We start from the raw sequence: 26,500 nt of genomic DNA on the forward strand, positions 1-26,500 counted from the left end.
GTAATTTAAAGCCCTGCTTCATCATACAAAAGTGTTGCACAAAAGCCTTCATAAGTACACAACGCCTCGCATTGCGCATTGCGAGGCGTTGTACTTGTAGATCGGTTATTTTCGCTAGTTTAAATCATTTTTAAAGTGATAAATATAAAACGGTTTTGAACATACAAGGTCTCCACTTGACAACGACGAGTCGTGAGGATCATAAAGAACACATCAAGGTTGAACATGGAGTGAAGTGCTCCTTTAACGTCTCATTTAAAGCACTTTGAACGAAAGGCCTTGCTTGTTGAAATGTGTTATAAAAACAAGCCAGCCTGTTCCTGTAAAGATAAGGAAGGAATATTCATCACAATAAACTTCATTAGGTTCTGGCCACTTCTGGAGCCACGTTATAATTATAGCTCCATTCTACAAAAACTCATTTAGGCCTCACTCATGTGTGTGTGTGTGTGTGTGTGTGTGTGTGTGTGTGTGTGTGTGTGTGTGTGTGTGTGTGTGTGTGTGTGTGTGTGTGTGTGCGCGCGCGCGCGTGCGTGCGTGCGTGCGTGCGTGTGTGTGCGTGCGTGCGCGTGTGTGTGTCCACAGCAGATCAGTCCAACTGCCTCAAAACCTGGCACACATCTCTCTCAGGGGCGTGGTCTTTGAACAATGTTGATGACATGACTTTAGAGATACATGTGTACCGCTTTGTGTGATTTTAGGGCAACATTTGTAGAGCAGTGTCCAAAAATGTGTTTTGCAAGAATCCGCCTTGCAAAACATGTGAGAAATGAGGGGTATATCAAACTGGGGATCCTTCAAAATTCAAAAGGTCAAGAACCACTGATGTACAGGGAGCTGTAGGGAACACACACCCCCTATGGGTGGATGTAGGGAGCACGCTGCACAGTGCCAATGAAGAAAGATAACACCAACTAGAAACAGTATGGCTGCAAACAACAGAGTCAGCATTGGTGCGGGTCTTTATGCTTATTAGTGATCCACAGCACTTGAGGAATGGGAGCAGGGGCGTCAATTGGGTATGGCAGGGGTATGCCATATGCCATATACCCAGGGTATGCCATACCCTGGGTCCAGGGGGGGAAATAAAAGTTACTTTTAAATATAAATCCATGAATGTCTCTTTGTCTACCTGTGCTTGTTAAATTACAGTAAAATAACTACAAATGCTAAATTTAACAAAATGTTCACTTTAACAAGGTATTATAATTATATTCTTCATCTTCACACTTGTATACTCCCCATCTTGACAAAATGGTATATTCCCAGGTTCTGTAGGTCAGCTGCACACTGCACAGGCGCAATGCATGTGGCACGTTTACTAACATGCTAAGTTTAGCTGCACTTAAACAACAATTCCAGGCTGCCATATCCAGCCCAAGAAACGGTAGAAACCTGTGTAAAAAATCAAACCTTGGTTCGAAGTGGAGCGGTGAATTTGAGCAGCTGTACCCTATGTGAGTGAGTGAGTGAGTGTAAACTGTGCCTGTGAGTGAGTGGTGAGTGTGCCTGGCCTGCACAAAACAGCGCCCCTCCTTTAACTAGTGTTTTGTGTGTGGCCACTCAAGGTATTGCCAGGCTACGGACATGGCCAGCCAGCCACCCAGCCACCCAGCCAGCCAGCCAGCCACCCACCCACATACCCACGGACATACCTGTTCATTGGGAGCGCTTTCACCGCTCCAAAAACTGACAAAACTCGTTTTTTTCAGACATTGTGAAAATAGCAGCTCTACATGCTCACAACGCCTCGCAGCGCGAGGCGTTGTGAGCATGTAGATCTAACCCTAACCCTTTTCACAATAAAACCGTGTTATACAAAATGTAATGCCTCTTTTCCATGAGGACTCCCATCTTTGCCATACCCTAGCTTTTGCTGAACTGAGGAAAGATTCCCCAAGAACACTGTCTGGCAGAAAGAAGATGGTGTCTGGCTGAGCATCATGTTGGCAGCAGGAAGCAGAAGGAAGCTCTGGTCAGCACTAAAGACACTCGTCATGAACGGTTTGAATCATTCTGAGCCTGCAGGAGTCTCATTGAAAGTGGCATTTTGTGTTGAATTTGGAGAAACACTCGTAATACAGTATGAGTTTTGATGAGCTACGTTATGAATTGTTCTTGCACATGCACAAAAGCAGTCCATCTTTAACCAGGTGTGGTTATTTCAATAAAACCACTGTTGGAAAATGGAAATAAGGCATTTAATGTCTTTATTCTATGTGTACAGTGTGCATGCATGGACATGCTATTCATTATCTGGGTTAGACAGGCAGTGGACCTAAAGCAGAAAAACATTAGAAACTATATAATGCAAGTTTTTACTAACATCGTCAGTGATATTGATATCGAGGTATTCAACAACGTTAACGAATATCGAAGGTTTCCCTGATATCGCCCAGCCTTAGTGTGTGTACAGTACAGTACAGTACAGTACAGTACAGTACAGTACACCTGTACCGTGTTGTCTCAGGGCCCAGCATGTCTCCTTCACGTTGCTCAGGTAATATAGTGACGTTAGCTCTGCTCTGAGTCTGTCTGATGTGCTTACTGTGTCTGTGGGAAGTAACCTCGCCCACCAGTCTTTCTAGGGAGAAAGCCTGGTGTTCGTTCACAACAGACCGTTTGGTTTCCGCCTAAAGCGCGGAAACCACTAGAAGAAGCGGCGTCGCTTTGATTTAGTTCCCCTCGTTTGTTTCCCCAATCACTATTAAAATGCTCGAGAAGCCTAGTGTAGTCTTGCCAGTCGCTACCAGTTGGATTAAAAGATGCATACCAAACAAATTTTTCGAAAGCAAAACTACGCCTCATCAAGGTGTTTATTAGGTAGGCCCTAAAACTATGTCCTTGGGTGCAGGGGAATATTTTGGGTTAAAACTGAATCAGGTTGATAGTTCCGGCCAAAGTGTAGTCCGTCTAGGACTACAACATGACGTAAAGTGGTTTCCGCTCCCGACCGGATGAAACCCTGTAAAGTGAAGTGATCCCAGACTAGTGGGAAGAGAATGAATGTTGTGTGCGTGCATGCGCGTGTGCATGCGCGTGTGCATGCGCGTGTGTGTGTTTGTGTGTGTGTTCGTGTGTGTGTGTGTGTGTGTGCGTGTGTGTGTTTGTGTGTGTGTTCGTGTGTGTGTGTGTGTGTGTGCGTGCGTGTGTGTGTTTGTGTGTGTGTTCGTGTGTGTGTGTGTGTGTGTGTGTGTGTGCGCGTGTGTGTGTGTGTTTGTGTGTGTGTGCGCGTGTGTGTGTGTGTGTGTGTGTGTGTGTGTGTGTGTGTGTGTGTGTGTGTGTGTGTGTGTGTGTGTGCATGCAGTCTCAGCACATTGCTCACAGCAGGGTGTGAAATATTAGCGAGTTTAAGCTCGCTACGGCAACGGCGGATGACAACGGTAATCGGAAATGATTCGCGCTCGATAGATAAACCTGCCGTCGCCGCGGCCGCCTCTACTACGGCAGAAGTAGCCTGGTTAATAAACCAGACTGCACAACACCACCCCCTGTTGGTAGTGGTGGTGTTGTGTAGTCTGGCCCCTCACATTAAATAAGCTTTTTCCACCAGCCCTCAGAAAGGGCGAGCCAATCAGGGCTGTAGGCTTGGGGCACATGGTGGGTGGTGGCCTGGTTCAAAACCATTCAGCCAATCAGGCGAGTCTGTGTGTATTCAAACACATTCCCCCCTCCACTCTTATTACAGACATCAAACAGATTGTAGTCTTTGATGCTTTCAGTGACTAACGAGCTATTGACACTTGTATGGCTCAATCAATTACAGCAGCTCACAAGCCCTTTGAAGTTCAGAGGGAGCGATTAAGAGCAAGTCAACTTAACATTTTTTTAAACCACCCCTTGGAAATGAAAATTCTGCTCCCGAGTCCAGACTAATATCCAACACGCAGTGAGGAATTAGTATGAGCAACGCCAGGCTACGGCAGAAGGTCCCTTCCCACGCAGCGCCTACTCCGTCTGCTGTGTGTACGCGTCGCCATGGGAACCAAAGCGTTCAGTGAAAGGGGTGGGAACCCGTCGCCTGCCGAGGCTTTGCTTAACCATTTTGATCGCTACGGCGATTACGTCATAGCAGCCGTAGTCCGCCTGGCGTTGCCGTATTGAAAACCATCTAGCTTAAACTCGCTAATGACACAGCAAGGAGTGACCCTTTTTCCCCCATAGCATCATGTTTATCTAGTGATGTCATCATCGTGTGTCTGTAGCCTTTTTCCTCAGCGTTTTGCCATAGCAAAACGTGTGTGTGTAGCATAGCCTGTGTACATCCTAGACTCAAATCCTAGTCTGAAGACGTTATGCAAGCACGACCACCGCTCACTTCCCATTGGGTGTGATTTTTGTCTTTATGCATGGAATTTCTCCGAATAGTTTGTTTGTTTGTGAGGTGAGTTGGGCTCAGCCTCAGAGTAGAGGGGCTCCGTGGAGATGTTGAATCACAGAGCTCGTTTCTTAACCCATTTCGGCCTAGAATTATTGAATGCTTTAACCAGTGAAAAATAGTAGATATACAAGCTTACAGCGCGGCACCGAGTGCCGCGCTGTAAGCTTGTAGATCTGCTATTTTTGAAAAAGTCGTGAAAATGCGTGCAAATCTTTGAATATTATGTATTTTCAAAGCAAACGTTTGTAACTCAAATTTTGCTTCTGGAGTGGTCCCTGGAACTAGATATTGTGAGATGGGGGTCCGTGGCCAAATAAATATCATTTTGGGGGTCCTTCACATGAAAAGGTTTGAGAACCACTGACATAGTAGTCTCTCAAGAACAGACTAAATGAGCTCCAGTTAAGTGAAAGGGACCTTTTCTTTGACGATGGCTGGCCAGATTGCTGACATAGAAACATAGGTTTTTTTCAAAAAACCTTTTCAATAGACACTTACAGAATCGGGTCAACATTCTAATCATCACGATTTTTCAAAAATAGCAGATCTACAAGCTCGCAGCGCGGCACTCGGTGCCGCGCTGCGAGCTTGTATATCTGCTATTTTTCGATAGTTAAAGCATAAAATAATGATATACCCGTTCTAATAAGTCTCTGACGAGTAGAGAGAGCCTACTGACTGCCTCCACGTGGCAGCTACTGCTGCGTGTCTCCCAGCTGTCATCCATGCCTGTTCATCGGTTCATTGTGCATCCAGGCGTCATAATGCTGTACATCTATTAGCCTTTGACATTATTGTCAGCATATGACCAGCGGGTACACATCGCTAAGTACAGCACACTAGGCTTTTCCATGTCGCTAACAGTACAGTACAGTGCAGTACAGTACAGTACAGTACAGTACAGTACAGTACAGTACAGTACAGTACAGTAAGAAGGGAATATCTTCAGAAATAGTGTCATATCCTGGAATAAATTCCTTACCAAAATATTTCTTCACCAATGTGTTTGTAAAGGTGTCTAGTAACACATCCCACAAAGACTGAAATTCAGTTTCCCTAGGAGAATCTTTTACAGTTGATGAAAGTTGGAGTCCCATTAAATTAACTATACAGGATAAAACACACCAAAATAAATATGCTTTAAGTAGCAAGTGAGGGGTCAAACTAAGGGTTTTTAATGATTCTGAATCCATTGCAAGCATTTTGTTTTGCAATTATTGTCACTAAACGATAATTGTATGGGGGCTGTTTCTACCCCAAGGATTAAGGAATGTTTTTTTGTGTAAAGCAAATGCTTGCAATGGATTCAGAATCATTAAAAACTCCTAGTTTGACTCCTCACATGCTACTTAAAGCATATTTATTTTGGTGTGTTTTATCCTGTATAGTTAATTTAATGGGACTCCAACTTTCATCAGCTGTAATGGATTCTCCTAGGGAAACTGAATTTCAGTCTTTGTGAGATGTGTTACTAGACACCTTTACAAACACATTGGTGAAGAAATGTTTTGGTAAGGAATTTATTCCAGGACTTTTTAAGATATTCCCTTCTTACAGTACAGTACAGTACAGTACGGTACGGTACGGTACGGTACGGTACGGTACAGTACAGAACGGTACGGTACGGTACAGTACAGAACAGTACAGTACAGTACAGTACAGTACAGTACAGAGCAGTGCAGTGCAGTGCAGTGCAGTGCAGTACAGTACAGTACAGTACAGTACAGTACTGTACAGTACAGTACAGTACAGTGCAGTGCAGTGCAGTGCAGTGCAGTACAGTACAGTACAGTACAGTGCAGTGCAGTGCAGTACAGTACAGTACAGTACAGTACAGTGCAGTGCAGTACAGTACAGTACAGTACAGTACAGTACAGTACAGTAGTACAGTACAGTACAGTACAGTACAGTACAGTACAGTACAGTACTGTACACAGCATGCTTGACTGACTGTTTGCTTTTCCACCTTGTTAGAGGCTGATGTACGCAGTGGTTTTAGTACTGTACTTAATTACAATTTGTATGTATTTTTTACTTTACTTGAGTATTTCCAATTTTCATTACTTTCACTTCTACTCCACTAAACTTTGGGAGGCAAGTATTGTACTTTTACTCCAGGTGATACCAAAGAAGAAAGAAGAAAAATCACACCCAATGTGAAGTGAGCGGTGGTCGTGCTTGCATAACATCTTCAGACTAGGATGTAAGTCTAGGATGTACAGGCTATGCTACACACACGTTTTGCTATGGCAAAACGCTGAGGAAAAAGGCTACAGACACACGATGATGACATCACTAGACAAACATGATGCTACGCACACACATTTTACTATGGCAAAACGCTGAGGAAAAAGGCTACGGACATACGCACAGCCACGTATAGGAGCGGTTTGCACCGCTCAGAAAATGGGACCCAGTGCCTCCCTTCTTGGCACTCAGCATCAAGGTTTGGATTGGGGGTCCCTGTGACATACCAGGGGGTATACTGTACTTGTACATCAACCTGCTATAGTGTGAGATACAGAAACAGGACACAGGCTCCTGCACTATGGGCCTCATGGCTTGGCGAGGCTCACTTACAGAAAAAAATCACACCCGTGTGAACTGAGCGGTGGTTCCCCCCCCCCCCCCCCCCTTCCCCCCTGTGTGTGTGTGTGTGTGTGTGTGTGTGTGCGCGCGTGTGTGTGTGTGTGCCTGGCCTGGCCTGAAAACAGCGCCCCTCCCTTAACATGTGTGGTCAGAAAAGGTACTACACCACAGGCTTGAGGCTACATACAGACAGACAGACCCACCCACCCACATACAAACAAACATACCTACACACACGGCCACGCTATGGAGACGGTGTGACCACCGCTCAACAAGGCCTGAAGTCGCATATAATAAGCAGACCTGGCAACACTGGAGTGTCTATTCTGCACTGAGTGTGTTTTTATATAATTATAATCACAGAGAGTTGGAATTATGGTTAATTATAGGCTTTTGCTAGCCTGATCTCAGACTCTGCTCACGCAGTAGTCTGAAACTGTGCCTATTCTGAGCGATTTACGGGGGAGGGACTTTTTTGCGAGCGTGCACGCGCGTGTCTGCGCGCGAGTGATCGAGACGCACGGTGGACGCAACGCACGGTCGCGGAGTGTGTGTGTGTGATTGTGTGTGTGTCTCTGTCTGTGCCAGTGACTGCTTCCACACAGAACTGCGACCAGAAACATGTAATCAACATTAACAGCTTGGTGAAATCAGCGCGCGCGCGCGTGTGTGTGTGCCTTCCTCAGACAGTGTGTGTGTGAACTTCGTTTGAATCGTTTCAACTGCTGCGCGGATTGGATATTCGTTAGACCCACCCCCACCCCCCGCGCTCATTGGAGCAGCCGAAAATAAATGCCGATTCATGTACTCAGCTCCAGACCAGAGAAACAGTCCACTCTGAGAGTGGGCGCCACTGGGCGGGGTCTATGGTCTGGAAGCAGGCTAGGCTTTTGCATGAGCGTTATGTTTACACCCGTAAAACCAACAAACACCTTGATGGAAAACATTTTCCACCAATGGAATGCAATTCAACAGACGTTTCACCTGCTCTTCACTCTGTAAAGTGCATTAGAAAAAACTATTCCAATCATGCGTTCCTAGATTCTATAATCATGAACATTTTCCTGATATTCCTCATTTTCATTTGTTCACAGTCGGTTGGCTTTTAATTTCCTTTTTAGACACGATCCAAGGAAATCTAATTAAGGAACAAATTGACAGGTGCACACAAATCGACGGTGTCAGAGTTGAAAATACTTTGACTCTCATCCGCGAACATATAAAAAGTCTTTCCAGGACTTCTGCAACACATTTTGATCTTGTAGATCTGCTATTTTTGCAATTATTTTATTATTATAATATACATATTATATTAATCCTGAAATTCTTTTGGCTATTTTTGACTTGGAATCCTTTTTTCAAATTCGTTTTTAATTATACTTTATGAACTTAAATACAAATACATTGGACATTAACTCACCGGGTGCCCACGCGTCAATCTCTTTGATGTTGCGGGAGGCCCACGACGCGTTGACGTGTTTACTGTATTTACAGTATTAACTTTAAATCTCACCGTTAGGTTGGGGCTACGCCTGGATGTAGCCCATTAGCCGCTAGTCGCTTCGAGTCGACGCTGAGAGCATCGCGCGGCCGTTTTTCTCCGTATACTCCAATGCATTTCCCCATCTTTAAAGCCCTTTATCTCCAATGTTTGTTTTATGGCTAAAACTGTGGCCGGGTGCTGCAAAATGTCCACATTTTGATCGGCAATGAACAGCTATGATCAACACTGGTCCATACAGTAAGTTTCACAATAACATCCTGTCTGCGCTCATGTGACCAAGTGACGTCATGACGCATGCATTGACGCAGCAGGGCCGGATTCAATACAATGGTGGTGGGCCTGGGCAGCGAGAGGGGATAAATGGGGCTCAATCCAGGGGCACCCAATGTGTTTAAAAGACAATACATTATTATTACCAGTAAGGCTCCCTAATCGGGAGATAAGCGACCGTAGGTCACTTATCTCCACAAATAGGGCAAAGATGTGTTTTGCCAAAATCTTCCTGATCCATGTTGATGACATGAGTGTAGACATACTGTGTAGTGATTTTCGTGATTTTAGGGCAAAATCTGTAGGAGCAGTGTCCAAAAATGTGTTTTTAAAAATCGGCCTGGAGGTGGCGCTCCGATTTGCGTGATTTTAGGGCGAAAATTGTAGGAGCAGTGTCCAAAAATGTGTTTTGCAAGAATCGGCCTCATGGTGGCGCTAGAAGAGGGCCATGTGAGAAATTAGGGGTGGGGTCTCTGCGCCGGCAAGGCGGACGAATAGGTACCGGGCCCGGCTGTCCCGGTCGCTCCTAGCCGGAGTTACGGCATTTTATGTGAGCTGCAGTGTAGGGGGTCCTCCACTGGGGGCGCCACCACTTTTGCATCCGTTCTGGAGCACCAGGAGTCGGTGGTCCCCGGGAATTCCCCGTGAGCAGCCCCGTTGGGGTGGTCATTTGGTCATGTTTGCGCATTTGGTCATTTTTTACATCTGGGGGTCCCCCAGGGACCTGGGGGTCCCTGGAGCTCCGGGGGTCCTTGGAGGTTGTAGTTTGGCAGCCAAGGAACGTGTGTGCAAAATTTGGCATGGATCGGGGCAACGGTTGCGGAGATATAAGCAGGGAAAAAGTGTGACGTGTGAGGTGTGACAGACAGACGGAGGGACTGACGGACTGACGGACACTTTGTGGTGGTTTAGATAGTAAAGTGCGACCTACGGTCGCAATTTTTTTTTTTTTTTTAAGATTTGTTTTTGGGCTTTTTATGCCTTTATTTGATAGGATAGTAGACTGACAGGAAATGGGGAGAGAGATGGGGAATGACATGCGGCAAAGGTAGGGAATCGAACCGGCGACGCCAGCAGGCATCATAGCCTAGTATGTGGTATCCTAGTACTGTATGTGGTTACCCTAACCCTAACCCTTGACCACTAGGCCAGCGGACGCCCCGACAATACATTTTTAATACTAGTCATGAAGGCATATATGGACATGTTAGGTTTGTGAGGTCCACCACCCAGCGCCGACCACAGACCCTCGCGGCCTGAACACCTAGACGTGTGGTAGCGTTGATAAGAGAACTACGTCACGCGAACCTCGGCTAATCAAATCAGCACGTTTGTGCGCTGCCTGAAACTCAAGGTGTATATGGTCCCCGTACGTATATGGGCATGTTATGTTTGTGACACCCACCGTCCGTCCACAAGGCCATTTTAATATAGAAGGATATATATTTTAAATTACGAAATAGTTTTTAAATTCATTTACTGGAAGGGACAAACTTCGTGTTTTTCTTCTTTTTGAATTCGGAGGAGACATGTTTCCATCATCTCCCCTGAGATCAGTCCATGTCGACAGGAGAGATGATCAGAGGAGCAGAGTTTCTACCACCATCATTAAGACCAGGACAGAAGAATGGATAGAGTTTCTCAGTGAAGGAGCAGCCAGTGAAAGAGTAGAGATGAACTCTGGCCTCCACATCATAAAAGGAGAGCAGACCCTCCTCATAATCCACAAACACTCCCACTGTCTGGACCTCCTCTCTTACAGGGAGGCGGACAGAAGGGTCAGTGTGAGCCCAGTACTCATTTCCAACCCTCCTTATAGTCCAGAAACCATCGTTAGGTCCCAGAAAGAATTCCTTCCTGTTGATGGACTCTCTGGCAACTCCTAGATTCCAATCAGACTTTCCTTTAACCTGAACCTCATAGTAAAACCTTCCAGAGGAGATGTTTTGTTTTCCTGAGACACAGACATATTTAGAGAATCTCTTGTTGTTTTCTGGGAGATTCTTCCAGAATCTTCCAGAAAACAACAACCAGAAATGTCCATGACTCACTTGTTTTCCATCCTCAGACAGGATGAGTTTACAGTGTGCTGTATCAGGGTCCAGAGTCACATCCACTGAATACGTCTGCATCCTCCTCAGATCAGCTTCATCACACAGCTTCTCCATCTCTTGACTGAGTGTCTTCTCCACCTGAGCCACAGCTGTCCTCACAGTCCCCACATATGAAGGCTGGTGGACTTTGACCTTTGTCCAGTCCTTGGTGGGTGGAGGGGTGTTGATGGATGTGAAGTTCTGGAGGAGGTGGAGGTGGTCTTCAGTGTGTGAGAGCTGCTTCAGCTCAGAGCTTCTCTTCTCTAACTGAGTGATTTCCTGTTGCAGCTCTTTGATGAAGCCTTCAGCCTGTTTCTCTGTTGTTTTCTGCTTCTCTTCAATCACACCAATAACCTCAGCCTGGCTTCTCTCAATGCAGCTGATCAGAGCAGTGAAGACCTGCCCGCTCTCTGCCATCACTCTGTCTGCATCTTTCCTGCTGAGCTCTACTGAGTGTTGGACCTCCTGGATCTTCACTTGTCTCTCCTGGATCATCTGCTGAACTTCAGCCTCTGTCTTTCGTTCCTCTTCCTCTTTCAACCTGTGCCTCCTGCACTGATCGGCCATCTCAGACACAACTCTATTGACAGAGAATTTCTGTCTCTTACTGAAGGTTTCCTTACAGAGCGGACACTCACACACACCCTTAGAGTCCCAGTAATGTGTGATGCAGGTTCTGCAGTAGTTGTGTCCACATGGAGTGGTGATTGGATCTGTGAACACGTCCAGACAGATAGGACACAGGAAGTTCTCTTCAGACAGGAGACTGTTGGAAGACCACATTTCTACACGCTGAGAACGAACGTGAAAATGTGAAACACTTGAAAATGAAACGTGTTTAACTGGCAGTTTTACAGTATCGGTAGTGGCGCTGGTGTGACCTTCAACCACTTCTGGGATGTTTATGATACGATGATACTGTGGTATTGTGTTTACAATCCTTTCCTGGTATCCTCTTCAGTAAGACTAAAGCCCACCACTCTGTAGTATCAGTCTATAAGTCAAGCTGATCAAAATCACCACGTCATCAAATATGATGTCAGTCTTACAAATATGGAGTTCCACACAGTGTTGATTTTGTCGACTAAAACTATGACGTAAACCTATTTAGTAAAAACATATTCCAAACCCATTTAGGCCTAGAATTATTGAATGCTTTAACCAGTGAAAAATAGCAGATATACAAGTTCACAGCGCTATTTTTGAAAAAGTCGTGAAATTGTGTGCAAATCTTTGAATATATTATTTTCTATATATTTTTGGAGCTGTGTGCAGCTCCCTATACGTGGCTGTGTGGGTCTGTGTGTGTGTCTGTCTGTGTGTCTGTCTGTGTGTATGTAGCCTGACTTCGGCGCGTAACTAGTGCCGCACCATTTACGCCACTCGCGCAATATATACATCAAAATGTGCGGCTCGGCCGGGAATGGTGTTCTATTACCTTTCGTTCCGATCCGCCTTACCATGCCGACGTAATCGGCAAAAAACGACGCTTAATTGTCCCCATTGACTTATAATGGGACAATGCAAGAAATCACTTTCAAGTATTTTTCTCTCGTAAACCATAGGAGCTACAGTTTCAAACCTCGGAGAGGAGATTGATAATGATTTTAAGAATGAATCAAAAAATAATTACATCACTCGGCCTCATGGTGGCGCTATAACGGCCCACTTTACGTTTTGCCCCGTAACTCTTGAACCGTAGATCGGAAAATTAAAATTCTTTTTTCCCTGGATTCCTTGGGTCAAGACGCATCTCCCCATATAGGCCACGCCCATTTGCGCCAGGATAGATTTTCCGCCATCTTGAATTTTCTCCAAAACACACTTTTTGCTCCTTTTCCTACATATTTTCTTCAAATGTCACAAAAATCGGTACACATGATCTACACACACACACACACACACACACACACACACACACACACACACACACACACACACACACACACACACACACACACACACACACAGCTCCACTTCACACGGGTGTGATTTTTTAATTTATTATGTATTTTCAAAGCGAACGTTTGTAACTCAAATTTTGCTTCTGGGTGGTCCCTGGAACTAAATATTTTGAGATGGGGGTCCGTGGCCAAATAAATATCAGTTTGGGGGTCCTTCACATGAAAAGGTTTGAGAACCACTGACATAGTATCTCACTGTCATGTCAAACACAAGCAAAAAAATCAAACCTCGGTTCGAAGTGAAGCGGTGAACTTTTATTCTATGTGTTCTAGAGTTATGAACTCTGTGATCTGTACATTCTTTATATTCTGAATGAATGAATGATTTTATCTGGAGGGCCGAATTGTGAAGCTTGACAAATCCTCAAAGGACACTACACACATATTCTGGACGTACGGGACAGATAAAACCTGTTCATTCTGGACTGGAATTACCATATATGGACATGAGGTGACAGACATTTTGTTTTTGATAAAACCTGTTCATTCTGGACTGGGATGACCATATATGGACATGAAACACACATTTTGTTTTTGAAAAAACCTGTTCATTCTGGACTGAAATGACCATATATGGTCGTGGGACACACAAAGCCTCTCATTGGAAGCGGCTTTCACTGCTTCAAATACCCACAACTACTTACACGACCAGTAGTGCAGTGTCAAAAAAGTCAGTGCGAAGAAAAAACAACTCGAAAGGAAAATAAAGTAGAAAGGGTGTCACAGCCAGACGCACATGAGCACCCTCCCTTTCAAAATATAAGATTTGCATCATTTTCACGATCTTTCGAAAATAGCAGATCTACTTGTAAAAGCTCAAAGTGCGGCACCTATGAGCTTGTAGATCTACTATTTTTGAATAGTTAAAGTATAAACGTGGTTCAAATCTAAAGTGACACCATGCTTTCCAGGTCTAGATGGGCTAATACAGCCGGTCTCAAACTTTGTCATGTCAAGGACCCCCAAATTGACTCGCATAAGACTACGTACCCCAATTTAATGGCATTTCTATCTCTTATTGTAAAATCTATGTTTATTCGGAGCTGGGGACCCCCTGGAACTCCCTCAAGGGAGCCCACTTTGAGACCCAACGGGCACAAGAGAAACAGAAGCAATGTCCTTCAGTTATTCTTAATTACATTTTACTTCTACACTGACTTTAATATTTTACACGCTGTGTCGATATTTGACACAGCGTGTCTTTTCCGGGACTTGTCAATTCAATTCAACAGAGCTTTATTGGCGTCTGTGTGACGCACGCGGAAGCGATGCAGATCCCCTCGGTTCTACTTTGCATGTGCCCCAGAGCCCATGCTTAACCTCACCTCACCGCTACTCATCAGTTAAGAGTGGGGTGGCTCAGAGTAGATGACAGAGTATCTGCAGCCTCTGTGTTATTTCCACAGCTTTTACTGTGAAGGCACTATTGACCTCCCTCCTCTCCTGTCCTGTTGATTTAAGCTCCCGGTCGTTTGTCTTCTCTTCATATTGACTCAGATGTGGAAGGAAGAGCTAAGCATGATGATGATGATCACTTAACTGGTGTTAATACAGAGCTGCCTGGCTGGCTGCTGGGGTGGAAACAGTAGGGTGCCAGGGCATTAACGACTTGTGATTTTTGCAAGTCGACTCGACTCAGTAAAAAGTAGAGTTGAAGTCGACTTTATCGTTTGATGACGTCATCACATCACGTCATCAATTATTGTGGGGGGGTCCCCAGATGATTAAGTTAATGTGCAACATTGTTTTCTAATTCTCACTCAACTGTAAACAAACCAACCTATAGAGGGCATCTTCACATTTCTAAAGTGCCAATTTAAGGACTTTTTAATACCTCTAAAATGACAAATTAAACATTGTCCAAATTGTCAAATATATAGAGGCAGAAATTGTGAAAATAGCAGATCTACATGCTCACAACGCCTCGCACCGCGAGGCGTTGTGAGCATGTAGATCTGCTATTTTCACAATAGAAAGTATAAACATTTTTTCAACTTCGACTTTCTCTGGTGGGAGCCGACTTGTGTAATGAAGTTGACTGAGTCGACTTGTGGACTTTCTCGTTATTACCCTAGTATAGGGTACTTCTCTAAATGTAGTCAGGAACACTCACGTCAAAGTAGATTTAACCATTTATTGCAGGAGTGCCCAAAATGTAGATGGTGATCTACCAGTAGATCACCAAGGGTGTGCAGGTAGACCACATGACATGCCTCTAAAAACATATAATTAAAATATAAAAAGAATATGTCAATATGACATCAAGAAGGGCCTGTCAGCTCCCTTCATGGCTTCTAAAGTAGACAAACTATGTTCAAGAGTCAGTAGCATTACAAAGAACCCCAAAACCTACCACTTCCTTACAGAATGGGATGAAGCCATTTCCCCCAGTATTTCCCCCTTACAGTAAGTGTGTTTGTCTAAAATGTAACGCCAGTGCTGTTATTCCAAAGCTCCCCCCCCCCCCCCCCAGGCCCTCAGCTAAACATTGTGGATGCGTAGATCATGTTGAGCTAGTCATTTTAAAAGTTGATCTTGCGTCAAAAAAGTGTGAGCACCCCTGATTTATTGCAACAAATGGAATACAGTTAGATTTGCCGTTAAAGGGCTCCACGCTCGGAGATGTTCCCTGAATGTTGTACAAGCATTCAATCAGGGAACTTCCAGCAAACCCCTCCCATAGGGAATAGGATACAATAGTAGAGCAATAGCAAAACCCCCCCATAGGGAATAGGATACAATAGTAGAGCAATAGCAAAACCCCCCCATAGGGAATAGGATACAATAGTAGTGCAATAGCAAAACATTGACATATTGGCTTGAATCAGCAGACAATCTTGTTGTCTTTACTCCACTACAAGTATTTGACAGTTTTAGTTACTTTGTAGATTCAGATTGTTATTACAAAACCACTGAAGCTGAGCGGATTTTTCATTCGAAAATCTACAAGCTCACACAAGCTATAGTCTATTATATATATAGTGGCACGGCTATTTTCAAGAAAAGGCGAATGATTACTCAGGTACTGTAGGTATATTTTGACGCCAACACTTTTGTACTTTTACTCAAGTATAATTTGGAATACAAGCCTTTTACTCTTACTTGTAGTAAATCGCCTCACTGTCAGGCAGAATCCTCGTATCTCCAAGTTTCAAATGTGTCTGCTTTTTTCCCCTAAATGAAGGCCATACTTCATCACACAAAAGCGTCTCACAAAAGTAGTGAAAATAGCCGATCTACAAGCACATGCCAGGCGTTGTAACTTGTGTGCTTGTAGATCAGCTATTTTCACTACTTTAAAGTTATACTATGTAACTTTTTTAATAAAAGAAATCTTAAAATTGTCCTAACTATTAAATCGCTAAAGTTTTAGAACACCCACTCCGTTAATTTCAGCCCCAAAAGCCTTTTCTTTATATGTTTTCTACATAGCCTTGACAGGGGCTGTATTTCCCGGCAAAATGATGTCATCTCCCACATGATACACTACTGGCCAATCACAGCGCAGATCATACACCACCGGTCTCTTCAGGAAGTAGCTTCCCTCAGCAACTGTGTTTACATTGGTGAAGGAATCTTGCCTGCTACTCCCTCAATCCTGGTCTAAAAATGACGGGAGACGGCTCTACGGACGCGTATCGGCGAGGCGGAGGTGGTCGTGGCGACTCCGGGCGAAAAACGGCCGAAAAAAGCAATACCACTACTGACCACTAGTTGAGCAGCTTCCACAGTACAGCTTTAAGTCGCTAACTAAACAAGGGCAGGTTTTGGACATACAAGGTTTCCACCCTGACAATGATGTTTAAAAAGCTCTTCTCCCAGGCAGCAGCAGCAGCAGCACATGTCTGGCTGCCTGGCATGGTGCCACCTTTCCAGGGCAGTGCGTGGGCGCGGGGCAGCACTGGCACTGAGTGACCACACACTGATTTAGAGGCTCTGAGGGCGAGCGAGGATGATTGAGAGATAAAGCAAAGTGAGAGAGAGAGAGAGAGGAATAATGAGTTCACTCTCTCTCTCTCTCTCCCTCTCTCTCTGTGCATGGATTTATTGATTATGAAATAACAACGTTGACGACCAGGCGGTGGATTTATCGTCCATGAAACAACATGGTTGACGACCACACAGACCAGGGACGTGCTGGGCCCCTGATTCAGCCCGGGAAAAAGAGTTGGAGAGGCCCTCATTGCGCGCTATAGAGAGAGATCTCTCTCTATAGCGCTGCTGCTACTCAAAGATTTGCCATTTCAGATCATGACAAGTGACAAGCCAGTGGGCCAATTACATGAGTTATATTTGGTCATTGATGGGTGGAAACCTTGAATGTCCAAAACCATTTAAAAAATGATTTAAACTAGTGAAAACAGCCGATCTAATGTGCTTGTAGATCTGCTGTTTTCACTACTTAAGTGCGACGGCCTTGTATGATGAAGCAGGGCTTTGCTTTGCGAAAAAATTGACACATTTGAAACTTGGAGATGCGAGGTTTCTGCCCGACAGTGACGATTTACTTTGTTGGCCGCCCAGCCCCCAAAATGGAATGAAGGACGACATTTATTTATACATTTTTTTCCTAATGGCCTGGACCGGCCAGGAATGAACCGGCCGTTCGGGAGTTGTCCCGCTTTTCCCAATGGCCAGCACGTCCCTGACACAGACCCACAGTCTGCTGGTGATGTGTGGAGCAGGCACGTGCACACACATAGACATCAAAGGGGGCTTGAGCCCCTTCCCTTTTACCCGTCTGTAAAAAGTGTCCTCTCCAGACCATGATTGCACTTTTTACTGTGGTGAAAGAAATGCAAATGCCCCCTCTTTCCATGCCAGAGAATTGCCTTGTCCAAACTCTCCTGAACTTGAATGCAGCATCTCATGTTGAAAGAATTGCCCTATATCTACTCTGTGTAGAAATCCATGTATTCTCCAGTGTTCACTTGATTATACCTAGTTCAGTGTGGCATCAAGTACCGAAAATAGCTCACAACACGTCATTAGTCTAGTCTTAGATTTTTACCATTCTGCCAACTATACTGTACTCTAGTACAGTGATACTCAAACTCAATTTTGACTGGACTAGCTTAATGTCATCGAAGTCACACATCCAACAAGCTTTAAACTGAGCAGATTGGACCTTGGTTCCCGAGATAATGGCCAAAACGTATTGAAAGCGGCCATTGAAATCGCTGATTTTTGCCGATTTTCTTTCTTTTTTTTTTCTTTCTTTTTTTTTTTACCAGTGGCTGTCTGACTAATTAGCATACCCAAAACGTCATTGTAGGAAATCAAATGAAAGAGAGATGTACTGTAGCTCTACTTAACAACTGCATCATTAGCCATTTGGTAGCTAAACAGTCTGGGTAATCCAGTGACGTCAATACGTGCGCGTCACGCGTCTCTGACGCATTCACGTTGCCTAAAGACGCATTCACGTCAGTGTCCGTGGGTCCCACGGACGCATCGCCTCCATTGGAGTCCACATTAAAATAATTTACCACGTCGCGAAAAAAATATATTTTAAAAAGCCACCATTGTTCATGGGTGAAGGCATGCTACTTAACGCTATGTTAACACAAATTAAATCCGCGTAGAAAGTCTTAAAACAGACGATAGAACTAACGACAGTGTGTTTTGAACGCCATTGTGTGTCCATGGATGGTCACATAATTCAATGGGTGCCTGAGTTTTAGCGTAGCACCGGGCCGCTCTCTGACCATAGTGGCACAGCGTGTTAGGTGATACACCAACAAGGGTTCCCCCACAGAACGCACGGCGCAGAAATATGACATGCTCACTGCTCACACAGCGACCCGCCTCCTCTCCCTCTGTCCTCTTCATTCAATAACAACTGGATACACGCGCTATTGTTTATAGATGTGGTGGACATTGGACAACGTGTTAGAAGCCACACAGGTCTTCATTGCGTCTTAACAACAATAGCGACGATTAACGTCGTGGTGAACGTGGTCAAATAACCTTTATTGGCTCAACTACAACACGGAGGAAGCAAGCTAGCCTAGCATGTATGCTATCTGAGACAGTATGTATGTACTGTATGTAGCCTAGGCTGGCTAACTGTTTGATTGATTATAGTGTTTTCGTGGCGGCGCCGTCCATTTGGTGGTCCGCCGGGGCAGCGGACCACCGCAGCCGCCTGTGCCTTGCCCTCCCGCATCCATAGAGGGGCGGCACGTCCCTCTATGATCAACCGTTCAGAACAAAAGTAGCCGATCTACAAGCAATCCTAATCCACTGTTTTTGACCCAGTCCACTGGTTCTCTGTGTACAGCAGAGCAAACACAAGCACAGCATTTCCCCCATTCCATAGAAGCAGTAACAGTACAAACAGGAGACATCATGATCTCACTTAGAAGATCCATATATTATCGATGTATATAACATAACATGTGGCTGTTGATTATGAAGACTTGGTAAAAGCTATCTACGCCCCCAAGTGGTCAACATCCGATATTACCGGTTAGACCTGTATAAAAAAAAATCAAACCATCACATGACTATTTGGAAGTATTAAAATTGTAAGATTTGGAATTGTGGTTCATTTCTTTCAGACACATTTCTACGTAACATGAACATAACCATATAATAACCAATTCAAGTTAAATGCTGCACTTTGTCAAAAATGACATGACGCGTTGAATTTTTGTGGGACCCATAAAATATCCCTGGGACTCATCCAAAAGACCTGTCTTGGGTCCCGGGACTCATTACAATAAAAACCTATTAACATCACTGGTAATCTATTTTATGTAGATTGTTTGATTTTATTAGATTTTCCTTAGCCATAACCATCTATTTTCTAAGTTTATTTTCTGTAAAACGTCATTTGTGTTGAATGTGGTCATGAATAACATTGTGAAGCAACTGAAAGAGAGATGTGCTCAGCCATCTTTAATGTTATCCCTCTTGATAGCAGGCAGACAGATATCAACGCAGACAAATCGCAGAAAAACGTACATTAGTTTGTTTTAATGTTTGTGTGGAATATGCTAATTGCACATAAGCATTAAAAAGAGGGCAACATTTTGCTAATTACTTTGATTACAAATTGTGTTCATTGACAGAATATAAATGGAATTCCAAGCCATAACATAATGCACATTGCACTTGTCCATCCATCCATCCATCCATCCATCTTCAACCGCTTATCCGGAATCGGGTCGCTGGGGTAACAGTTCCAACTGAGACTTCCAGATTTCCTTATCCTGAGCAACTTCCTCCACTCCCTCTGGGAGTATACCGAGGCGTTCCCAGGCCAGTCTGGAGATATAATCCTTCCATCTGGTCTTAGGTCTGCTACGGGGTCTCCTCCCAGTGGGACGTGCATCGAGGACCTTCCTAGGAAGGCTCTCGGGGGGCATCCGTACTAGATGCCCCAACCACCTAAGCTGACTCCTTTCCAAGTGAAGGAGCAGCGGTTCTACTCCAAGTCTCTCTCGGGTGATTGAACTTCTCACCCTATCTCTAAGGGAGATACCAGCCACCCTCCTGAAAAAATTCATTTCGGCCGCTTGTACCCGCGACCTTATACTTTCAGTCATGACCTACACTTCATGACCATAGGTGAGAGTGGGAACGAAGATTGCTATGTGGAAATACAGCAAAATACAAGAGAGAAGCAAATAAAAGAGAGAAGTTATCAAGTAATGTAATTTTATCAACTGGCCCGCGGCCCCTTGACATGTTTGTAATGTGGCCCACTGGTTCAGAAGTTTGAGTATCCCTGTTCTAGTGCACCTGGCAGGCCCTGATTTTACACATGGTTGCATGCTGAAAATAGCTGCATGCCTGCTATTTTCAGAGCGTAACACCCAAGCACAACCAAACATAAAACGAGTATACTGGATCTCTTCTCCACTAGTCCCTCCCTCCCTAACATTTTGGCCTAGTTTGTTGATGAAATATTGAATATATTTAGTCATTATAGCTTCGTTTTTATTTAGTTTTCGTCAGTGGGGGGAAAAAAAGCTAGTACTTTGTGTTGTGTTTGCTGGCACATTTTTCACAGTGTCAGCTCAACAGCGGCGAATGGTTTTAGTCCTGAGCTGTTTAACACTCCAGTCCAGAGTAAATATGCTCGCTTGGAGACAAAACACTGACACATTCTATATAGGACACTGAGCAGCTCTGACAGAAGGTACACTGGCAAACCAAACACTGGGCTTTCAACTCCACATTATTCTCTGTAGAGAGAAGCAGTTAGACAGCATTCAGCAAACTGAACCAGTTTAGTGTGACCTTGCATAATACGGTGCTCTTTACCACTTCAATAGAACGACAGCAGCCAAAAGGTTGGAGACGCTGATAATCTATTATATTCACAGCTGTTTCTTCTCAACGTGTGGTTTTATTGTAAACCAGTAAGAGCCAACAACACAAAGGACACGCACGTCAAAAGAAAGGTCAGGTTCTGGATCTAACAACAACGTGCAAAAACAGCAGCAAGATTTGTGAACTGTTGTGACAAAAGAAGGCTAGAAACACAACCACCCTAAGGACTACACACCATGGATTGACATCTAGACCAACTGCACATACAGTATGAAACAGAGCTATACCAACAAATGCATTTTGAGAAAAAATAATACTATTTGTTCGAAAAGCTTTATACCCTGTACACAGGGCAGGAATTTCATGGAGGCCATGAAGGCCATGGCCGCTGTTGCCCCTCAGTTTGGCCTTGTGCCCCTGAGGCCACAGTGGCCATAACTCATCTACTGCTTATGACTAGTTTGACGAGTTATATTTATGGGTCCACTCTGCAGCCATCTTTGCTTACATAACATGTAAAACATAATGGCTATTATCTCAAGAATGCCTGAACGGATTTCTAATCGGATTTTTTTGTTTGAAAGCTGTGAACAAACTGCACAAACATGGTGCATGATCTGTGCATGGGCGTGCATGATCTGTGCACTATAAATTACATGGAAGTCTATGGAGACTTCTGGCGGGGAAATACCAAAGAAGGCATATTTAAATGGCAGTAGATGCCCCAGCTGACTGTACCACGTTCTGCTCTGTCTCTGTCTTGTCAATATGTAGAGTCTAGTAGACACCAGTGTCTCTGTCTTGTCAATATGTAGACACCAGTGTCTCTGTCTTGTCAATATGTAGACACCAGTGTCTCTGTCTTGTCAATATGTAGACACCAGTGTCTCTGTCTTGTCAATATGTAGACACCAGTGTCTCTGTCTTGTCAATATGTAGAGTCTAGTAGACACCAGTGTCTCTGTCTTGTCAATATGTAGACACTAGTGTCTCTTTCTTGCCATGTCTTTTGATGAGTCCCCATTTTTTGGGCAATGGGCTGAGAATGGATCAGATTGTAAATACGATTTATTTATTTCACTACAGATAGTCTACATATTAAATGTAAAATTATCCTTAACCCTTAAATTCAACAAATTATTTCAATGGACCAAAATCTTGTTTTATTTTATGGCCTTCCTGCCCTGGCATTTGTCCTTTGTGCCCTCAAAACATTTACAACACCAAAGACCAAGTGGCCACGCCCCTAAAATGATGAAATTCCATATATAAAATGTCAATATGTTGAGTACGTGTTGTGAGCTTGTAGATCAGCTATTTTTGGTGAATGTTTCCCCCCAGAATATAGGATGCTGGGATTCAAGTGGTTAAACGCCAAGTATAACACATTATTTTCAATATGTCCTCATGAAAACGGATATTCCCTCAGGTTTTCTGTATCTTAGGGGGAAAGATTTATATTTACGTCCGTCCGTTAATATGCTATAAAGTGCTATAAAGTAACAATGTCATTCCGGGGAGCCGTGGATAAAAACGTTATTTATACAGGGGTGACCTGAGACTAAAATGTTTGAGCCATCCTCCACTGCCATAGAAGCACACCACGTCCCAAATGCGGAAGTCCTGCAATACCAGATTGAACCACCAGGCTTCTGAGGCTTCAATCATTCTCTGTGGTTCCGGGGGGGCTTCAGTGAGTCGTAGCTGCGAAGCCAGTTCCCCCCGTTGTCGTGACACTAAAGCCCAACCATAAAACTTGATAAGACAATTATTACCAACACTCCAATTTGCAGGAAAGAACATTCCGGCCTCTCCAGACAGAACAAATTGCATTTGCATAAAAGGTCTTAAATGACAGTTTCTGTGAGTGCTGGTATTCTCTTTTAGATTTGGTTCTCTTTTAGAGATTCTCTTGTAAAAGTGTGTTGCTCTCCCCAGGTTGTCAGAGGCAGTGTAGCACCCAGGATTACATAATAGCCGTTGTCATGCAACGTGTTGTGTGTGTGTGTGTGTGTGTGTGTGTGTGTGTGTGTGTGTGTGTGTGTGTGTGTGTGTGTGTGTGTGTGTGTGTGTGTGTGTGTGTGTGTGTGTGTGTAGAATATCTCGGCTATTTAATTATTATTTCTCCGACTGTCTTGCACGATAAAGTAGGCAGGCTATTCATTTACAAAAACAACATAAAAGTTGAAATAAGGTAATGTAGATTACAAGGTTTCTGCCTGACAACAACAATTAGTTTAGTTTTACAGGCCTACACTCTAAGGGTTCCAATAGAGACGTTTACAATATAAATGAGAGGACTGCATTAAGCCAACAACAGTTCCACCAGAGCTCCACAGAGACCGTCTACTGGCACAGATACCACCTGCAGACGGAGGCTGTTTTCTGGGTTGTTTTGTCCGTGGAGACGCAGGCAGCTCTCCTGCAGATTACTACTGTCTCCTTTTGATGAGCTGTTGTGTCCTTTTCTTTTGTTGTACATCCAGTCATCCACAGGGAGGGAGAAACAAACAAAGAAAGAAAGGGTTCCGTGTTCGACGGGGAAGTGATTGGGCGTGCCGTCGCCACAGTCTAGAGTCTGACGACGCTTTAATCATAGCAAACACCACAACAATGTTATTTAAAACCCACTAAGACCACTTTAACCATTATTTGTTATACTTTGGCCATTCAAAAAATAGCAGATCTACAAGCTCATGGCGCAGCACCGAGTGCCGAAAATCTGTTATGGCCATCAATATATTCTTTTAAAGTGAACATTTTTAACTTACGGTAAATCTTTGTTTCTGGGGGGTCCCTGGAACAAAATAATTTGAGATGGTGGTGCGCGGTCAAATACATTACATTACAAACATAATTCTAGGAGTCCTTGACATTAAAAACTTTGAGCACCACATAAAGAAACATTTAGGTTTTTCAGAAGACCACTAGGAGTACGTTACTTATTTTGTTAACCACTTAAGCCCTATATGTTATACTTTGTTGTGCGACTTCTTCCACTTTCGGCTAAATTCCCATTAGGGCTCTGCTTCCATGTGTTTCTGTTCTCTAGCTTCTTCCTCTGTCACACCACCAGCCTCCTGCATCCAAACACATGTTCAAACTGCTTCCTCTGTCTCACCCACAGCCACCTGCATCCAAACACATGTTCAAACTGCTTCCTCTGTCACACCACCAGCCTCCTGCATCCAAACACATGTTCAAACTGCTTCCTCTGTCACACCACCAGCCTCCTGCATCCAAACACATGTTCAAACTGCTTCCTCTGTCACACCACCAGCCACCTGCATCCAAACACATGTTCAAACTGCTTCCTCTGTCACACCCCCAGCCACCTGCATCCAAACACATGTTCAAACTGCTTCCTCTGTCACACCACCAGCCACCTGCATCCAAACACATGTTCAAACTGCTTCCTCTGTCACACCCCCAGCCACCTGCATCCAAACACATGTTCAAACTGCTTCCTCTGTCACACCACCAGCCACCTGCATCCAAACACATGTTCAAACTGCTTCCTCTGTCACACCACCAGCCACCTGCATCCAAACACATGTTCAAACTGCTTCCTCTGTCACACCACCAGCCTCCTGCATCCAAACACATGTTCAAACTGCTTCCTCTGTCACACCCCCAGCCACCTGCATCCAAACACATGTTCAAACCGCTTATTAGAGCAAAGTGGGACCCGGGGGGATCCCCAGAGGTCCTCCTTGAGAGGTTTCCCAGGGGGTCCCTGGCTAAATGATTGATAGTTAAGAAAACTATGGCACATTAGGAGTCCACTGGTACAGACTTGTTTAGACTTTTCAAGGACCCCCATTAACTCTGAGAGTGTACCAGTGTTACATTAAGGCAGTGGTTCTCAGCCTGTGGGTCGGGACCCCCAGGGGGTCCCCAGATTGTTTTCTCACTCAACAGTAAACAGACCAACATACTGTATAAGTATACAGGGTATCTGCATTTCTCAAGTGACAATTTAAGGTCTGGTCAAACATTGGTCAAATTGTCAAATATTTAGAGGCAGAAATTGTGAAAATAGCAGATCGGCTATTTTCACAATGGAGGGGGAGGGGTCCCCAGTTCAAATATGATTATTTTGGGGGTCGCGGCCTGAAAAGGTTGAGAACCAGTGAATGAAGGAACCCAAACCCCAAAGGTCCATTGACCACTGTTTTACACTGTATATTAGGGCTAGCTCTTTGTGTTTCTGGTAATATATTAGTAAGACGCCTCAGGGCGACAAGCGACCTCGCCCTAAAGGGCCATGTCTTGGCCATCTGGCCAGTGATGTATATCGGACCAGTTACCCGTATATGGAGACCCCTGGTACCCATATATGGAGATCCATGTACTGTAAATGGAGATATGCTGTGAGAGCCCAAACATGCTTACTCAGTTATTCGTTATGTGAAAGTCCTATGACGTCTACGACATCTGACATCATACATACGATCCCTTTTATGCCCATACATGGAGATCCCTGTCTGTAGAACCAGCCACACAGATATGGGCTGTCTTGGCCATCTGTCTTGGCCATATGTGGATTCTGTTAGTGTGGTATGTGGCCGATGTGGCCTCCATATATGGGCATTCCCACACGAAGTCCTGTTAGATATGGGCTTAGTTAATATTGATGACATCGGGGAACTCCATAAATGGGCATAAAAGAGATTCAGAGTATGTTAGACCATGAGAATGACACAGTATTTGTCCATATATGGGCCTTCCAAGATATGGCCTTAATGTTGATGACATCAGAAAGGGACACAGACTGAAACGGAGATCTCCATATATGGCCATTAAGATATTAGTGAATGGGTGGCGAGATGCGCGAGTGAGAGGGATGACGTCACTCTGACCTCATCGTCTCTTACGACACATTGAACAACACTATTTAAGAGTCTTGATCGGAGGTGACGAGAAGAGGGAGAGTGTTTTATCAACAGTAACCGAAGGTGACCTGATGGTGTCTAGTGTTGCTCTGTATACAGACAGACAGACAGACAGACAGACAGACAGACAGACAGACAGACAGACAGACAGACAGACAGACAGACAGACAGACAGACAGACAGACAGACTGACTGACTGACTGACTGCTTGGGGAGAATCTATCGACTGCATTGCATTGCTTCACAACCTCAACTGGACACTGCATATTGTTCTAACTGGACAACTGGACACTGCATATTGTTCTAAGTGGACAACTGGACACTGCATATTGTTCTAAGTGGACAACTGGACACTGCATATTGTTCTAAGTGGACAACTGGACACTGCATATTGTTCTAAGTGGATAACTGGACACTGCATATTGTTCTAAGTGGATAACTGGACACTGCATATTGTTCTAAGTGGACAAGTGGACACAGCCTCACGTACTGAGCACAGTTTGAGGGTCAGAGGTCAGATA

General features: G+C 44.3%; 2 protein-coding genes across 2 annotated transcripts in view; one reads left to right on the forward strand and one right to left on the reverse strand.

The window, feature by feature from the left end:
- LOC308291803 (acid-sensing ion channel 1-like) overlaps window positions 1–26,500 on the forward strand; it is a gene marked incomplete at both ends in the record, with an annotated part of 330,088 nt that overhangs the window by 252,975 nt on the left and 50,613 nt on the right. The gene's annotated exons all lie outside the window — the stretch shown is intronic.
- Window positions 10,298–11,620, reverse strand: LOC308291718 (E3 ubiquitin-protein ligase TRIM21-like; the record flags this gene model as incomplete). Its single annotated transcript, XM_080733847.1, has 1 exon — window positions 10,298–11,620. The coding sequence occupies one exon, from the start codon at window positions 11,618–11,620 to the stop codon at window positions 10,298–10,300; it is 1,323 nt and encodes a 440-aa protein (XP_080589973.1).

The sequence above is a fragment of the Nannobrachium achirus genome (assembly GCF_963921795.1).
Source record: "Nannobrachium achirus genome assembly, chromosome: 9".
NCBI classification, from domain to species: Eukaryota; Metazoa; Chordata; class Actinopteri; order Myctophiformes; family Myctophidae; genus Nannobrachium; species Nannobrachium achirus.